General features: G+C 30.2%; 1 protein-coding gene across 3 annotated transcripts in view; it reads right to left on the bottom strand.

Moving 5' to 3' along the window:
• The window catches only part of LOC130896664 (cAMP-dependent protein kinase catalytic subunit 3), a 110,968-nt gene that overhangs the window by 72,639 nt on the left and 17,887 nt on the right, over positions 1-20,442 (bottom strand). For 2 of the 3 annotated variants that reach the window (XM_057804911.1, XM_057804912.1), the window contains one exon: positions 18,303-18,553. The exons of the other annotated variant lie outside the window; for it this stretch is intronic. In XM_057804911.1, coding sequence (XP_057660894.1) covers positions 18,303-18,447 — 145 coding nt within the window. In that variant the 5' untranslated portion in view covers positions 18,448-18,553. Of the gene's footprint in view, positions 1-18,302; positions 18,554-20,442 lie in introns of those variants that run through there. 3 annotated transcript variants of the gene reach the window in all.

Raw genomic sequence — 20,442 nt, 5'->3', positions numbered from 1 at the left:
ATTTCCCCTAACTCAATAGCGATTTGCTCAATATCAACCGGAATCAATTATTGGTTGAAAGCAACGTTGACAGAACTTGTGATTATCTTTACAGACAAATTCAAGATGCAGTCTCTGCTAGCGTTTCTAAAAAATTCCCAAACATTTCAAAAATTTCGTAACCTTGAGGTGAAACAATTTTAGAGTACCAATAATAATGATTACAACAATGAATTTAGTAATATGTGAGCCTAAATTAAGAGAGAAATACGTCGGAGTCATCATAACTACATGAGAAATGTAGAACAAAGCTAACAAATAACGCTAATAGTATGTTCTATAAAAACAAACTTCTTAACCAACCAGATGACATTGTGAATGTTTTTGCTGATTATTATCAGGATATATTACCTCATTTACACCTTATTTCGACGACATTGATTCAAATTGTTTGCCTTTTGTTACTCCATATTTTATTGAGTCTGAAGATTTAACTAGCCTCAAAAAAATAAAACCAAACTCTTTTTCTGGTCCCGATGGGTTATCAGCCTTTCTATTGCGAGATATGCGTCTGATCTTGCAAAACCATTATGTTACCTAGTCAATTTCTCATTAAAATGTGCTAAATTTACGATGATATGAAAAGTTGAACGAATTTGACCCGTTTTAAAAAAAGATTGTTATTGAGAACTCTCGACTCATCATTATTTCCAATTTTTCTAATGTATTTGTAACTCTGCTTTGCGAATTTATTTCCAACAACTTGAAACTAACCATATGTAATGAACAGCCTTGTTTTTATTCTGGTAGATCTACGGTCTCGAATTTAATGTACTTAACTAAGCTTAGTTAAGCACATTAAATTCGAGCACAATTGGATATCGGTGGTTCAACTGATTCATTTACCTTTACCTACTTTTCATACCTCACAGATAGAAAACTTACAGTAACTTACAACGGTTTTAACTCCATAGAAATTAACGCATCTTCTGGAGTGCCATAGGGCTCAGTACTTGGACCACTATTATTTTTGATATTTGTAAATGACATTGTCTTGGGATTAAATCCTATTTTTTCATTTATGTAGATGATCTGAAGCTACGGGGTGGCCCGTTAGTGTGTGGAAGTGCAATAACTTACTTAAGATAAAATATACAAATGAAAGTTGTTATATTTGCGCAGATACACATTTCTAAAAGATTTTGAGGTCTAAGCGTGATAACATGAAGTAAAATAGGATATCCTGTATATTTGTTTACCATCGAGTTGGGCGTAAAATTCTGCATCTAGCCCTATCTTTTCTTTTCCCATAAATTGTGAGGTTACCAAATTGGAGCGAAAAATATGAAGATTTGACGAAAATTGGTGCACTATAAATGCTGCATAGTAAACGTTATTAGTGAGAAGTAACTGAACCTGTTTGGTAAGTACAAAGGTAAAAGATGGCTAAAATGTCTGAACAGTGTAGAAGTTTCGTTTGGGGTTAAGGGTGTTTTTTAGATAAGCATTAGTTCAGGAAATTTCAATTAGCAAAAACTTAATTTTCTTAAGTGGAACATCCAGTATTTTATTTTACTATCCTATAAAACTATTTTATCCCTTCATATTATGTCTAGTAATAATGTACACTCTAAAATTGACTGTTTTTAAGAAAATTGCATTTTTTTGCCTATGATTTAAAATTATTCACCTTTTTAACAAGTAAACACTGAATTTGACATTTAAAATACTTCTAGTTTTTGTAACAAAATCAAACCAGTAATTTTATAGCTTTAAAAACTAATAAATCTACAAAACTCAAAACAAAAAAATTAAGTAAAACAAAAATAACTAAGAAAAAATAAGAAAGAACTAAAAACTTTAGACAACTATTTTATTAAATGTTCAAAATGACCACCATTTACTTATCTTCAAAAGCTCTTCTAGCACGATGTAACATATTGACATAAGCAGTCCGGAAAACCTCCTCAATTCTATTCTTCATGTTTTCCTTAGTAGTCGTGGGTGTTTTGTACGCTTGTTTTTTGACATAACCCCACCAAAAAAATCCATTTTTGTAAGGTACGGTGAACGAGGTGGACATTTATGGGGTTCTTCTCTACGTATCCATCATCAGGGAAATTCATTATTTGAATGTATACGGATCAGTTGGGTATGGTGAACTGGTGCACCGTCATGTAGGTACCACATTCGCCGCCTATAATGAGCAGGTAAATGCTGAAGTAGTTGGAGTAATTCGTTTTGTAAGAAATTTAAATAAACTTGCTCATTAACAGTTCCGTCAAAGAAATATGAGCCTATGACATGATTCCCAATTATTCCACCCAATACATTTAATAACCACCTTGTTTGACTGATAGTCCGTATATAATGCGGTTGATCTGTTGCATAATAATGGAAATTGTGTCTATTAACACATCCATTCTTATGAACTGTTGCTTCATCGGCAAATAATACAAAACTGAAAAAATTTGTTTTGCTGAATTTGTTCTTGAGCCCACTCACAGAAGATTAACCGCTTTTCTTAATCATCATCCAATAGTTCTTGCATTCGCTGTATATGGCAAGGATGCATTTTGTTCTTAGATAGAATTTTTTCGACGACAGTACGACTTATTTCGGTTTGTTTTTATATTTCCCGTGTCGATATATGAGGATCTTCCGTAACTTTTAACTTTACGGTCATCTCGTTGACCTGTGACATTGCATTCTTCAACCTTTCGCTTTTTTCGTAAGCTACACTACCAATTCTGGTAAATCATTGAAGCAAATTCTCCAATGTCTCTTTTCTTGGCTGTCTTCTATCTGGAAATTTCTGGTGATAAATCCTTTGTGCGAGTAAACAGTACACTGGCACCCAGTACAAAAATCATATCTGTCAGTTCTTGTATCAGAACTTAAACTGTGAAAATGTCAAATTCACAGGTTACTTGATAAAACTATGGATATTTTCATTTCATTTGTTGGTAATGTGATGTTTGCTTAATGTAGTTTTGTAGATACCCTATTTATTTTATTACAATTTTTAAAGGTATAAAATTACTGGTTTAATGTTGTCACAAAAACTAGAAGTATTTTAACCGTCACATTCAGTGTTTACTTAATAAAAGGTGAAAATTTTTAAATCATAGGCAAAAAAATGCAATTTTCTTAAACAGTCAATTTTAGAGTGTACATTATTACTAAACACAATTTGAAGGGAAAAAATAGTTCTATAAGATGGTAAAATAATATATTGGCTAATTGAGATCTCCTGAATTAATGCTTATCTAAAAAACACCCTGAAACCTAAACGAAACTTCTACTCTGTTCAGACATTTTCGCCATCCTTTAACTCCGTACTTACCAAACAAGTTTAGTTACTTCTCACTAATAACGTTTACTATGCAGCGTTTATAGTGCACCAATTTTCATCAAATCTCCATATTTTTCGCTCCAAGTTGGCAACGTCACAATTTATGGGAAAAGAAATGATAGGGCTAGATGCAAAATTTTACGTCCAACTCGATGGTAAACAAATATACAGGATATCCTATTTTACTTCATGTTATCACGCTTAGACCTCAAAATCTTTTAGAAATGTGTATCTGCGCAAATATAACAACTTTCATTTGTATATTTTATCTTAAGTAAGTTATTGTACTCCCCCACACTGATGGGCCACCCTGTATATCATTTCATTTTGAACATTAATGACTGCCACTTACTTAAATCTGATATGAATACAATTTTTGATTGGTGCGATAAAAGAGCGCTACAACTTCTGCTTTCAATAATTCTAAAATAGCAGAAGAAACGAAAAATATTATAGGACTTTTAAAGTGTCATACTCAATATTAGGATCCGGCGAACTGAAATAGTTATTATTATAATGTTCAATATATGGGTGGTTAATACTCTTCGTACTTAATTTCAATAATTTTACTGGATATTGTACAAAAAACATACTGAAAATTTCTTTATCTTACTTGAAATTGGCTTTACTTGTGGTCTATTTTTCAAGTTTCAACTTAAATTTTGGTGTATATAATTCAACAAATTTCATTAAAATATACTAAAAGTGAATATTTAAAAAACCAATATTAAGTTAGTATTGTGGATGTTCAGCTTCAATTACAATCAATTGTTAACGATATTTATCTGCTACTAAATTCAAGTTTTTTTTCCTCAGTAGTAAAAACATTAAAACGTCCTTTGTACTATTGAGAACAGTTAACGCGACAGTACTGTATATTACGGGGCACACAAGAAATTGCCTTATAGTATAATTTTCTCCTCTAATTCTGGACCATATGACGATTTCCATACTATGTTTCTTTTCGTACAAACAATGATTTCTCATTCCATATATTTAATTATTGTATAGGGTGATACTCAATAACTTTTTATAATAAAATCATTTTTATTTATTGTTAATCAAATTTTATTCGCTACTCATAAATTTGTGCAATGATAAATGGAAGAAGTAAGTAAATTTTAATGAATTAAATATTTACACAGCATTGAGGTGAGAGAAAGAAAGTTTGTTAAACGGGTTTATTATTACTTGATTTTCCAGTTAATTATGTTTTGTAGGTCGTCGAATATAAAGAAATTTCTTATATGTGATCTTCAATTATCTTCTGATGAAATAAAATAGAAATAGAAACTTGTAATCTACTTGAGAAAATCAGTCACAAAAACGCCTGACACTAATACACGAAACATTATTTTTAATGCATTGCAAATATTTGAGATTCTCACTAGCGATAGTTCCAAAATACGTACAATGAATATAAAAACTGACTCAAAAATAATATTGAAACGTTTTATTTAATCTTACGAAATATTGTATTTTAAGTATCAACTTAATAGAGATTATAATTCATTTTGTACCAAATAATAATTATTTTTGAACATAACATCTATTTTTATATTCAGAATATAATCTTTGATTGCGGAAGTACTGGGAAAAAGTATGTACTCGTATATTAGGTAGAAAAATAAAAAAATTATTATATGTTGGTCTACTATTTTTATATTCTGTTTTATCTTTACTTTATTTACAATATTTCTATGTAACGAAAATTTCGAATTGACTACAAAAGTGAGAACCTTTGTATTTTTGGAAACATTTGGTATGTTCTGTGTATATAATATGTATTAGAATTAAATAATAGCATTTGTTTTATATAGGGTTTATGCAGATGGCACAAGTTATCTTTTATTCTCAGTTTTGAGCTCTAGATGTGTTTACAAGAATCAATTATTGGAAACGACACGAAAATGAGTTATTTTATATATTGGTAATGCAAGACACGAGAATTAATACTCTAGAAAGACAGATGAGAAAATATTGTAATATACGTAATAGATGAATCAGAAAACGACACACAGCAAACCATAAATAACAAGATTAAAGAAACATTGGAAAGATTGATATCAAGATATCATAGGAGAGAAGAAGAACAGGCCTCTATGGAATGAATTTGAAAACATGAGAAATAGAAAGGAAATTTTCGAGGAAGCTAGAAAAATGAAAGAAACACAGATATGGATCTCCGAAGATTACTTCAAAGAGATACAACAATGAGAAAATACCTAATACCTCAATTGAAACAGATAAGAGAACAAGGCTATAAAGCATATATCAAATACGGGAGACTGATAGTTAATAGACCTTAACCCAATACAGCATATCTGGGACCATCTAGGATGGCAAATTCAGCAACATCCGGCACCTATAAGAACAATAGATGTTCTTTTCAACTTCTGGGAAAACATGCCGCTAGGATACGTCCAGAACCTGTTTAGAAGCTTTCCAAGATGAATAGAAGTTATAATTAGAGCGGGGGGCGGTAACACACGCTATTAGAAATTCATTGGCTGGTTTTAGTTTAAGCACCGTTCATTTTTTTGTATAAATGTTTTGTACAATTTTTTTGATATTTACTATGTTTTGGTAAATCCAACTTTTTGTCCTCTGTAGATTAAACTGATATAAAATAAATATTGCAAAAGGCGTATCTATTGGTGTTTTAATTGATAATAGTAATAACATTCGAAAAACGCAACACATTAAAAATATTTAAAAAATAATGAGTGATGCGATCATTTTTGTGGAGTGTATATTTCATTATTTCTAAAATTTTTTGACTTTAAATCTCTGAACTATGAATAAAATTTAAATAGGAAAATTCATTTTCAATTCTATCAATTAATGTGATTAAGTTTTGACAATCCAGATTTATTTGCGAAATTGCACTGTGAAATGTAATAAAATTATTTGAGGTAAATATTTTTTTCTAATGATATAGTAAATTTTTCTAGATTTTTTTGTTGGTCAAGCCGTAAGTTGCTTTGATTTATTATAACGATCAATTAATTTTTTGCATAGGCATATTGGCATATTATCTGTTTTTGATTTTTTTGTAAAATATTTATTGCATTATCATATTTTCTTTCATCATTCGAATCAAGAGTTCCAAAAAGCCATTTATCTATTTTGCCAACTGCATTTTTTCCTCTTTTTGTCCCAATGTAAATGTAAATATTTTCTGATTTTCTATCTAAATTATCAATTGAAATTTTATTCATTCTATTATTTGGTCAGCCATATTATTGTACTGTTACGAACTGGTCCGTGATATGGGTCCTAGATCCGGTTCTGACCGGTTGTAGTGGAATTATAAAATTCGGCTAAGGCGCGGTAACTTTGATATACGGTTGATATACCCGGAATTCGTTTCATGTTTTTTTTTATAAAAGTTTTATCATAGCAGGCACTTTGTTTACATTGTTTTTTTTGAACTAATTTCTAGGAAGGTCTATTCATTTATTTGTTTTATTTCTCTAATTTCCATAACTTTGGAGATTTTTTTTCGGATATATGAACGAGTTCGTTTGATGCATTTTAGTTTAGTTTATAATAAATAGTCATAGTGAACAGAACGAGCTAGAAAGTAACCGAAAAATGTAGATAAGTTAATCAAGTGTTAGTGATAAGTTAATTATTATAAGTTAGTTAAGAGTAGTACACAGTGTTTAAATAAATTAAGAACGTAAGAGACAGTGTTTATAAACTCACCTCACGAATGGAAAGAGCGTTAATAAATGAGAAAACCCTACAATGGTGTCAGGTGTGGAGTATTTTAAATAAATAGTGACATAAACATGGCCAACTAACTGACCTGAAAGTGAAGGAACTGAAAGACAAACTGGAGAACCGAGAAATGGAAACTTCCGGTAAGCAGACTGAATTATTGATACTCAAAGTGGCACTGTTAAGTGACGGAATTGATCCAAAAGCTTATCTATTCAGAGATTCAAAGAATCTTCCCCCTTAATCTCATCAATTTCTGAAATGAAGAACGATAATTCTACTGAAACAAACGAGAAGATTTCGCCATTAAAAAACGATATTTTGACTATGAAGGACGGTATGTCGAATTTGGAAAATGATATTTCTGCTACTATTGACGAAAAGATTTCAACTATGAAGAGCGACATTTCTGCTGATATTTTATCTCTGAAATTTTACATAATTATTATATATATATATATATATATATATATATATATATATATATATATATATATATATATATATATATAATATATATATATATATATATATATATATATATATATATATATAATATATATATATATATATATATATATATATATATATATATATATATACATATACATATATATGTTACGTCCCAAGGCCGATCTTGGACGGAGTTGAGCTTCGTACAATGGATTTGTACGAAGTCCGATCTGTACAAGCCATTTTGTACGAAGCCGAGATTGGCGGACTTCGGACAGAGATGATTGTACGAAGTCGACTCTGTACAACGCTGGTTGTACGGAGTCGGAGCATCGATACTCACTCGGTAATGAGCGCGCTATTAAGATGTTAGTAAACACAAACGTAGTAATTGTGATTGAAAGTATGTTCTCCGGCTAGTTGTGAGTTTCAATCACAATTACTACGTTGCGTGTACTACTTCTTAATAGCGCGCTCATTACCGAGTGAGTATCGATGCTCCGACTCCGTACAACCAGCGTTGTACTGAGTCGACTTCGTACAATCATCTCTGTCCGAAGTCCGCCAATCTCGGCTTCGTACAAAATGGCTTGTACAGATCGGACTTCGTACAAATTCATTGTACGAAGCTCGACTCCGTACAAGATCGGCCTTGGGACGTAACATATATATATATATATATATATATATATATATATATATATATATATATATATATATATATATATATATATATATATATATATATATATATATATATATATATATATAATGGGCGGTATCTTATTCGTGGCAACGAAATAACTAAGTGAACTAAGTTTAATATATATTCCGAGCTTTCGAATACTTAAGTAATCATCGTCTGGGAAATAATTAACTAAATTTTCGGTTGTTTTGAATAGTATTAAAGCTTATATAAATTTTTAATTTCGTAAGAATCAAAAATTATTCAAATAACCTTAGTGTTATATATGCATATTTTTTAGATTCAACGCCATTAACAACTAACCAACGTCATCTAACCTATAAATTTCAACTTCACTTATAACGACCTCACCTATAAAATTTAGTGTCATTTATATTATAACCAATAAATATTCAGCTACATTCATAACGACCTAGCCTATTGAAATTTAATATTAACCATAAATTGACCAATCAATATTCAACATAATTCACTACAATTTACCATTATCCAACCTATGAAAATTTAACGTTATTCATAAACTAACCAATTAAAAATTAATAAAAATCCCTATAGTAACCAGAATCTATATTTCGATAAATCAATAATTCTATCAACGTCAATTTGAATATTGAATTGTGAAACCTTGTGAATTTTTAAATTTTTTACAAGAATACGATTCAAAACCACGGAAAATTTTAATTAATTATTGTTAAGTAGAAATTTTATTATTCTTATACATATTTGTTCACTGTTGTCACGTAGATTCACTGCTAGCCCTTTCAGGTGGTTATTAAGTCTGTTTAAGTAGAATTCACTGAAGGCACTTATTTATCATTCACTTGAAGATCTTTTCTGATTTCATTGTTGCCTATGAACCGGTAATAGTTTAGAGTTTAGACTGACACCTCTTTATAACCTCAAGGTGATATTTGGCTGCTATCGCCTATAACTGGATCTAATAATTTGGACTGACATCTAAATTTAAATTTTAGTTGTTTTTTTAGTAACGATATGTTGGTGTGCTTTGTCTATATCTTTGTCTTTTTCTGGGTACCTAGTTTTTTTACGCTGCCTGTTTGTAGTAAGGTTTTGTTCGTTTAGCGTTACTGCAGACTGTGTGTCTTCTATATTTTATGAAGGTGGTTTGGAGTGATTTTGATTAATTAATTTCGATTTCCCAGATTCTTGTCAATTTGTTCATTTTGATTAGATTTTGTTGTGGGTATGCTGCTGATACAGTAGGTTTTGTGTGATTTGCTACTATTGCTTCATCATCGGCAAATAATTCTTGATCAACAGAGAACTTATTCAGAGAACTGTACACTACTCTTAACTAACTTATAATAATTAACTTATCACTAACACTTAATTAACTTAATTAACAATTTATTTAAATTTTTCGATTACTTCCTATCTCGTTCTGTTCACTATGACCAATTATTATAAACTAAACTAAAATAGCGCTAAACGAACTCTACTGGAGCAGATTTGATAACCACCTGAACGGGTTAGCAGTGAATCTACTTGACAACAGTGAACAAACTCAAATATTAAAATAATGTCACTAATGGACCGTAGCGTTTTTAAATGTTTATTTATATATTATTAAATTATAATAGTTCCTACATACACACACAAATCACCAACGAAAACAGTGAGTAATGATGTCACTGAATATCAGTTAGAAACATACTCATTCTACATAACAAACAACCAGCTTGCTAATAATACTATTGAAAATGTATATGCATTTTTTCATAATAGGTATATTTTGATTGCATATAGTAATAAATAGGATAAAAAAATCTATCAAATTGTAAATACAATACAAAGACGTAATAAATTTATATTTTGAGCAGTATATTATTACTATTCATTTTATTATTTGATATTTAAGCTTTCAGAGACTAATATCGCTTGTCGGGTAGTAAGTCCAGGCGAAAGATTTCGAAAGTATACAAACATTTGTTCAAGTATGTTTGTTCAATGTCAAAGATATTTAATGATTTCTATTCATAAAATATCCAATAAATGCTTTTTCGTATATATGAAAATAATTACAATTTGAAAAAGTATCCAAAATAATGTTTAAGTGATACATGTCATACGCACTACACTTATCTATTATTTTAGTATGGTCAATATTTAGGAAAACGAATAATGAATGAAAAGTGACTATGAATAAAGCTTTTGATGTCATATCAATTTTCGGTAAATCATTAACTTGCCAAGAATTTCAGTGACATTTTTGAAATTAATTAATAGATAACATCGCGGTGGTGCTTTGTGGAGTGCTTGATTGAAATTGTTCTATTCCAAGTTTTTTTGGCAAATATTCAAATGGTAAATTTCTTTAAATAGTGTCAAGTTCAAAGAACGTTTTCCACCCGATACATGGATTGCTTCGAGAATAAAGTAATTTTTCATATTTTACCAAAACATTTATTCATCAATATTGTTTGTGTTGGTCTCTTCGAAATTAAATTATTTTGTAATAAATATATATATATATATATATATATATATATATATATATATATATATATATATATATTCCCGTATTTTTCACATGTTCATTCCACAGCTTTTTTCTTTTTAATTATAAACTATCGGATCGACTTTCATATTTAAGACATTGGTCAATCTTTATTGAAAACCCATTTCTGGCTTTTACAGTAACTCCCTTATATGAGGATAAACTACAGAATCCTAATTTTCAGGAAGTATAAAATGTCGTTTGTTGTTGAAAGGAGCAAAATATTCATGACCATGACATAAAATGTTTCCCAATATAATTATATCCCTACAAAATAAGTTCGCGACTCATAAATTAGTTAGATGAACGTTTTATTATTCTATATAAACCATTTTTGCGAAAATAACATAGTTTCATAAAATATGTACAGAGGAAGGTTTAAAAGTTATACTATCTTAAATAACCGATGAAATTGATAAAAAAAATATATTTTTATACTCATTTGAGAAAAAAGTCATCAGTATTCGTATACGAAATCGTAGATTATCTAGAATATCAATTTTTATGATCGACGACGTCTTGCTGCTGTTGGTACTTCAGTAGAGGTATATTATTCAATTATTATTGAGCAATAATCTAGGTAAGCTGAATACTCTATCACATCAGTGAATCTCATTATGTAAAGTTTCATATTATGCAAAACCTCTTATTTAAAATGAACTATTTTTGTAAAAATAATTACATAAAAGTTTCCCATATGGTTTCGCCACAAATACATACTGTAAATTCATTCATTCACTTTCAAATCTTTCCAATCTCAGCCATGTTAAATTTCAATTATAGTTGTGGTAGGAATGGTGAGAATTTATGTGAAAATACCTAATTTTTCCCCATGTTACTTATGGAAAACCACATTCAATCTCAAAATCATTCTATCTTTCATTCATCACAAATCCTGCGACCAGTTAGCAGTTTTGAGTATGCGAGAAAGAGGTATTTGCTCAGAAAAATTGATTAGAAATTAGAAACAAACATAGATGTACTGTTTATTATTATGTATTAAAATGTTGAAATTCATAACACAATTGCAAAAAAGGTGAAAAGGCAGCGCAAAATTTGTTATTGTGAAAATGGAGAGGCACATATGACTGGGTCTAGCAGGGTAAGTTTTGTGTTTCGGCTCCCAATGACAACTTCTCACTAAATGCATCTTATAGTCATATATACGTCGCAAATATATTCGACCTATATATGTTACTTATATGAATTTATCTATCGTATTCCACTTTAATCTGGAGATATGGGTATATGTATGAGTATCCTTCAAACACCCATATCTCAAAAAGTAATGCTAAAGAGATAAATACAAAATGAGGTCGTAAGTAACGTTAGAGAGTATGTTAGATAGATTTTTTAGAATAATCAAATAATTACAACCATAGATAATCAATGAATAAAAATTCCATCTTCCATTTTTTTAGTGTTCTCGGTGACTTACAACCACCAAAAAATATATATTATAATATAATCTTGAACATTTTATCGAAAACAAGTGGTGCAACGCTTAAAAAAAATAGAATTTGATGGACAGGCCATCATACAAGTCATGATTAACCCAAGTCATAAGTCATTGGATTAAATGAGATAATTGTGAGAAAAGTGAAAACACACTTTGTTTATATAATCATAAATTAACAATATAAACTATTGTTATTTTGAACTTAACGATCAAAATTATAAGACAAAATTTAATCTTCATTGCTATCATAGTTTTCACCGTCACATTTTATCTTTCAAATATCTTTGTTAATACTTCAGCGGAACGCAAAATTTGGGATAAATATCGTCCGTATGATAAATGATATATTATAGCTGCTACATGAGAACAGCACTCCACTGTGGGGTTACCATTGGGACAATCACAGCAATAACGCTGATTGCTGCTGTAGTCAGTTCCATCAGAAATATGTAAGCTAATGTCTTCTAAAGCATTTTTTATAATTGGAGCATAATTTAGGGTGCCGAAAAAAGATCCAGCTAAATCAATAACAAAACCGTCTGGAATGCATATTGTGAAGGGCTTCCACAAATTCTTTTTTTGTTCTAAGTATGATCATCTTTGATAATAGTTATTCTCACTTTTTTGGTGTAATATTCATGCACCATCTGCCATCAAATCAAGTTATTGCCAAGAACATTCATTAGTTCTTTTTTTGCAATTTCACAGATATCGTTAATTGGTTCTTCACGAGAAACAGCCTTAGATCCAAAATAGTACGGCAAAATGTCTTTTTCAAAAAAAAAGTGCAATATTCTAACACATATCATTCGTACGTTAAATCAAAAATACTAGCAATTAGTTTATTCGAGTTGCCAGTCTTGAACTTGAATAAAAAAATGGACGAACCTTGTGTCACATAACAAGTAAGTACTTATACCTCGCATTGATCTCAATAACGATCTAAGATTTATTATATTTTCCCAAGACAGTCAAAGCATTTACTTGACTTTTGGACATATTACGAGGATGTATTGATATCTAGTTAGCCTAGACCAGTTCCATGCATAAACAAAATATTACGTTACCATAGAAACGAACAATAACTTATTAGAAGTGTCATGACGAAGTTTGATGTCAAAAAAGTAAACCAAGAGTTACGCAATAAATTAAAAGAAAAAAGATGTCCACCGAAATTTTGAGAATGAAACATTGGAGTATCGAGCCATCATCAAGTATCTGTATTTAAAAGGATTAAGAGGTAAGCAGATTAACAAAAATATGCTTAATACCCTTGGTGGTCAATGTCCTTCGTATGCGACCGTGAAAAATTGGACTGCAAGCTTCAAAAGAAGTAAATTTTCCATTGAAGATGATGACCAATCGGGAAGGCCAGTTTCTGTGTCAGTTCCCAAAAATATCGATGCAGTTTATGATATGATTTTATCAGACCGTCGAATTGGGCTAAGACGGATTTCTGAAGCACTGAATATTTCATACGAAAGCGTTCATCATATAGTTCACGTCAATTTGGACATGAGAAAAATTGCTGCCAGATGTTTGAATGTGGACCAAAAGCATGCAAGGGTAGAAGCATCGCATTCGTTCTGTGCTCGATTTGAAAACGATGTAGACTTCTTAAACCGAATTGTTACTATGGATGAGATTTGGGTACATTTCTACGATCCAGAAACAAAGCAACAATCGATGGAATCTACTGGAAAAGTTCTTGCTTCAGTTTTTTGAGATTTCCATGGAGTAATCATGATAGATTTTTTGGATAAGGGTAGAACAATAACTGGAGATTACTATTCGACATTACTGACCACTCTACGGGAAAAAATTAAGGAGAAACGACGCGGAAAGCTATCCAAAGGTGTTTTGTTTTTGCAGGACAACGCCCCTGCACACAAATCTCATGTTGCCGTGCAAAAAATTCGTGATTTAGGGTGTGAATTACTAGAACACCCCCTTCTTTACCAGATTAGGCTCCGTCCGACTATCATCTCTTTCCTCAACTAAAAAAAAGTTTAAAAGGTCGTAAATTTTCTTCCAACGAGGAGGTAATAAAAGCTGTGGAGGTCTGGTTTGCAGAGCAAAAAGAAACATATTTTTTGAAAGGTCTATAGATGTTGCAGGTTCGCTGTAATAAATGTATCCAATTAAGAGGAGAATATGTTGAGGAATAAAATATTTTGACATTGAAATTTTGTTTGGTTCTATAGTAGGCTAAGAATTTTTCAATATATCCTCGTAAATTCATTCATTCTTTTAAAGATTTATAAAGGATCAATATGTTAATGCGTTAAAAAAGACTATTTTCAACGTTCAATAACTCATTTTCGGGTAAATTATTTCCCAGTAAATGCGTTGGACAACAACGGTCGCTATTAGGTATGAATATTCATTTTTTAATGAAAACATTATTCGTATTGCTAAGGAGATTATCTTCAGATCAGTTGTCATCCGACATATATTGCAATATTTGTGAGTAGATAAAGTTCGTATAAATGGCATTTCTAAATAATTATCTCTCTGATTGCAGTAGTTTGAATAACAGCGGTGTCATGACTTACATTAGAATCTTCAGAGTTAACGTCAGGAATTTCTTCTTCTACATCTGTATTCACTAGTGCCGAATTAGTACATATTTTTTTGATGATTGTGTGTTACCAAGAACACCAAGAAAATGGAACATGAAATTTTTATTCATTGATTATTTATGCTAACAATTATTTGAATATTCTAAAAAAATACCGAACATACTATCTAGCGTTACCTACAATATCATTTTAGATTCACCTCTTAAGCTTAATTAGTTTTTAAGATATGAGTGTTTGAAGGATAATCATACATACATACATATCTCCAGATTAAAGTGGAGTAGGATAAAAAAATTAATTTTAATATATTAATTAATTAATATAAATTGCATATATACGAGGAGACAATATTTTAACATGAATTTGGAGAGAAATTACCATTGGGAGCCGAATCACAATCTATCTTATCCTACTACACACCTGAAAAAGGTGTCAAAAAATGATGAAAAAATCACTAACGAAACTGTGGACACTTTGACGATATGCCCTTGAAATTTTCCATGCATGCGGTCTGTGGGCTAAATATTCGCTGACAAAAAGCAAATATGGATATTAATATTTATAATTTTCATAATGTGGGTATTTGCAGCAAATGTAAATAGGGTAGCAACTGAAAAAATCAATTGTATTATCTAAAGATAATGTACTAAAATTAATTCATGGGGCACCAAATGAAACGTATGTTATGAACAAGGTCGGATTATTATTTAATACATTTGTGCGGATGTCAGAGGCAAGAATTTGTGAATATGATGATCAGTCATTATTGTAACATTGGCAGAAATAAAAACTGACACAAAATGAGTTCTCACCAATGTTGATGAAGCCGAAAAGAAGAGTTTGAAACTTATAAGAGATTATTCTTCATTGCTTTGAATAACTCTGGGTAGTACACTAGTTGGCAAGTACGAATATGCATAAACGCTGTATTGGATAATGCGTGTGCCACAGTGGTTGAATAATATATAGAGGAAAGCATATTCTCAATAAATGAAGTTCCAAAGATGTTAGCAAGCATATCATATAGTGCTCGCATTTGCTTACAGTCACTATAGTATGATACAATGAATCATGAGTAAAACGTTGATCCAAAACTGTTTTTTGTGCTTTGAGGTCCACGCGCGTGTTATATAATCCATTAAGTAAATGATATCTAAGGTATAAAAAGACAATAATGTTGTGGTATGACATGAAAAAAATTGTACTAAGTATTTATAAGAAAAATGTATAATATTTCCATCATAATAGCTTGAGGATATTTTATTGGAGAAATATTTCACTTCTAGTTTTCGAAGAAAAATTTGTAGGTTTGGCAATTTTCAATTTCTATGTTCATCCAGTCCAAATGTTATATTTAAACCTACATACTTTATTTTAAGATGTTGTTATAAAGTGAGGATATATAAAATGTATGTTCATTAGTTTTTCAAGTTTTATGCATATTCTGTTTTAAATATTTAATAGTAGTTGCTGTCATATTTTATTGTTGAAAATATATATCTAATATTTAAAACACACGTTGTCATAAAAGTTGAAATAATTCTCTCACTTTACTATAAATTTGTATAACATTAGTTTATTTTGAGGTTTAGCGTAGGTTAACAAGTTGATGCCTACTTCCTAGCGGGGTAAATAAATGATTGTTCACTGATCAAATTTTTGAAGTGAAACTTTTTATGGGACACTACAAGAGTTTTGTTATGAGAGTTAAACTCGTAGATCTAACAAATATTGTCTCTTTCTAGCTGCCATTTACAGAGAATTGTCATTGGGTATTATTTTTTGATGACGATCATGACACTAACGGCAAGGTTACCAACATAGGTTCTACATATAAGTCAAGCGGTATTTATGGTATTCATTTCATATAGAATTTGGGAATGGTTCGAATTGTAAGACCTTATGATATCACCAGACAACTATTGCTAAGTATTGAAACCTCCAATTCCATAAAATTTCTATTTTGTTAGTTTTTATTAGGTGGGCTTTTCCTTATAATTCTAATAAATGGTAATCATTCCCACTTGTTTAAGAATATTTGGATTTAGTGCAGTATATCACTAGTTTTAATTTTTTTTCACTTCGATATGCATTTTTATGTACGTTCCTTTAGTGGCTCAAAACTTATGCTCTCCTGGACAAGTTTTTCTTATACACAAACATGAAAATTGAATATTATTAGATAACATTAGACTAGCATTACTTCAAATACATATAGAAAAAACAAATATTGTTTCTACTTATGTTCGTTACATACTTCAAGATCATCAAATTTATATAGCTCAAATCGTTTTCATTGGGAAGGCAACTACATCACATTACATTACAATACATTACAATAAAATAGTTTTAGATCCCAAAAACAAAACAGTAGGCAATCTTTGTCCATGCATGAGTCAAATAACAACTTTTTCAATCTTTTCAGCTAAACTATTTCCGTGATAATCATCAACTCAAATTGTCGTGTATAATAATTTCAAAACCATTTGTAAACAACAAAAATTAGCTTAGAACAATCATAACTACCCGGCAAGTACATATCGATTGACGTAGAAATGAGAAACAAGTTGTCAAATATCCAATAGGGTTTATTAACATTATGGAAGGATCTGGAATACAACTACACACCTCTAAAGTTGATTCGCTACCACTTAAATTCACTGAAATTACAAAACGGAACAAAACTTGCTGTTTCCATACATACATGGAATGCTCTACTCAATTCAAATTAAATATTGAATATTTTTTATAATTTTAGTTACCTCCCGCTAAAAATAGTGAATTAATAATGCAAATCAAACGAATTCAAAATTATAAACACCAATTGAACAACTTATGACACTGTCATAGACCTTAAATCGGACCTACCAAAGTATTAATATATAATAAAACTTGAATTATACATAATAGAGGGCTTTTCGGAAAATTTCATCAGGCTAACCAACTTTTTCTTTAAACTGAGAGTATCTAGCAAAATAGGTGTACACTCGTTTTTATGTGCTGGTTACATTAACGGATTTAGTCGATTTATTAAGTAATTATTAAGGTTATCAGATGCCGTAGAAATATAGGAAGATCACCATCGTAAGCAAAGATCATAAGCACATAGAAATTATTATACATACCATTATGTTATATAAAAATATTAGATAACTCCACCATATAACATTGATTTCGGACATATTTATATTGACAATTTATAAGACGATCAAAGATTTTAGAATCTTAATTTTCAATACACATTGTGTTTTAAAAATTGAGTGAGGTAAACTAAAATTTCCATTTTATAAATTAATTAATATAAATTTATTGCGCATAGAACCAATTTTGAAGAGTCTTAGGGACAAACGCAATTAGCAACCTAAATTATATAAAAAGCACCCTATTTTATACAGGATGTGAACCCTGGTAAATATATGCAGTATATAATTATTCCATTAGTAAATTACCATGTAATAATTGTCGATATAAACAATAATTGTAAACAATACATCAATTTTGGTGACCTAGAAACACCTACTCACCTATAGTCTTGATAATATTGAAATCTTGTATACCGTAGCCGTCTTTTTCTTTATCATCGTCTGAATATTCTTCGCTTGTGACGGCAGACGATGATGTCAAACTTTCAGTACTCTCCTGTCTACTGCATATACTGTACTCGGTCATGATGTGAAAGTATCAATTATTAACTATCTTTTATCTCAAATATTCAGCGTTAAACTGTTTATGAGACAGGTAGAATGTTTATTCAAGTAAGCAGGCAGATACAAGTCTGAAAAATAATAATAAAGAAAACTACTCAACTGTTATGTAAAAAGGGTCATCAAAATATATAATAAACAAATGTCTATTTTGATTTTATTCTTATTTTGATATTCATGATGTAGGTGATCTATTGATTATAAATATACAAATTATCAGTGCCCATATAATATTTTGAAAAATACTGAAATAAGTAGAAAAATTTTTATGTTTATTTATTAAAAAAAATTAATTAAATTAAAAAAATAATTAATATATATATATATATATATATATATATATATATATATATATATATTTATATATATGTTCTTGATTTTGGGTCCCTTATGTTTTAAAATTAGTTTTTTTTTAATAATTTTAAAACAAAAGAAACCTAAATCAAGAACATTTAGATGCATTAATATATATATATATATATATATATATATATATATATATATATATATATATATATATATTATATATATATATATATATAGGGTGTCCCTAAATTCGAAATTCCTAAGGTCAAATTATCCCTATCGGGATAGGTAACTTACTGCTGCAAACGCATCTCTCTAAGATACAAGGTGTTGAAGTATTAAAAACAGAATGATTGTCGATAAATTTCAAATAGTGTGATCGATTGTTTTATCACGTTGATAAACTTCGTGTTCTAACATGAAAAGATGATTTCTAGTTTTTTCATAGGCGTGCAACAGGATTTAGGGACCCTTTTTCTTCCCCTGAATTCTCTGCTCCTGAGTAGAATGTTATTTTATTCAATTTTTGAATTCTATCACCATTCCCTAATAAAAAAGTGTTATCTTTTACTACAAAAGACAAAATAGGTGAAACACAATAAAATAAAGCAGCTGCTTAAATTGCCACCTCCTTCCTTTAAACAAGCCCTGCTCTTCGCTGCATTGATCAGCCCGCCCACATTGCGGAAAACATTAGGCGTATTAGAAATTTCTTCTATTGCTGCTTGTATACGATCACAAGACCTTACTCATTTTCTACCAAACTTTGATGGTCGAGAGACTTCTTATGCTTCCACAGAAAAAAATAAAGGGGAATAAGATCTGGAAACCTAGCTGGCCAACAAATTGGCCCACATCGACCTATCCATAAATGGCATTCAAATGGAGTCGTACATTTTCAGAAGTTCTGATAATATGTCCCTTAAGATAAAATGAATTTCTCCGTTTAATTTTTGAGGAAACATAATGTAATCCTTTACTATTCCAGCCCAAAAATTTACAGAAAATTTCTACTGATATGCACGGGTGAAAGTAGTGTACGGGTTTTCATCCGTCCATACATGACTGCTTCGAGAATTAAACATGCCTTCTCTAGTAAACATTGCCCCATCGGTAAATAATATTAATTTAGAAAATTGATCATTATCCGTATGTTGTTGAAGATACTAATTAGAAAAAAAATTCCATGCGAGGCGCAAAATCTCTTGGTAAAGCATCTTTTACATTTGTGAATATATGAGGATGCAATAACTGTTCATTTGCAACCCTCTTTACATTTGTATTCAATCTGTGACTGAGAGATCTCATACTTAGGTGGTTGATTCTCTATATTATTCGAAACGTTGTTTTCAAAATTAACTGTACGGGTAGTTCTAGGTCGTCCGGCGTTAAGGCTTCTAATATTTAAATTTCCCGTTTCTCTTAATCTTTTATCAATACTGGCAAAAATGGAACGGCTCGAATGATGTCTATCATGCAACCTTTCTCTGTACAGTCTTTCCGCCGATCTTAAATTTAGTCCACTTTCTCCGTAAATTGAATAAATATCTGCTAATTCTTCAAAACTGTAATCAATTTTGTATATATTTTAATAATTCATCTTGTGAAGCATACTTTCACATAAACGTCATATCAATCGAACTTAAACATTTTA

This window comes from Diorhabda carinulata, chromosome 7, assembly GCF_026250575.1.
Source record: "Diorhabda carinulata isolate Delta chromosome 7, icDioCari1.1, whole genome shotgun sequence".
NCBI lineage: Eukaryota > Metazoa > Arthropoda > Insecta > Coleoptera > Chrysomelidae > Diorhabda > Diorhabda carinulata.
This window is presented reverse-complemented; position numbering and strand designations above follow the sequence as displayed.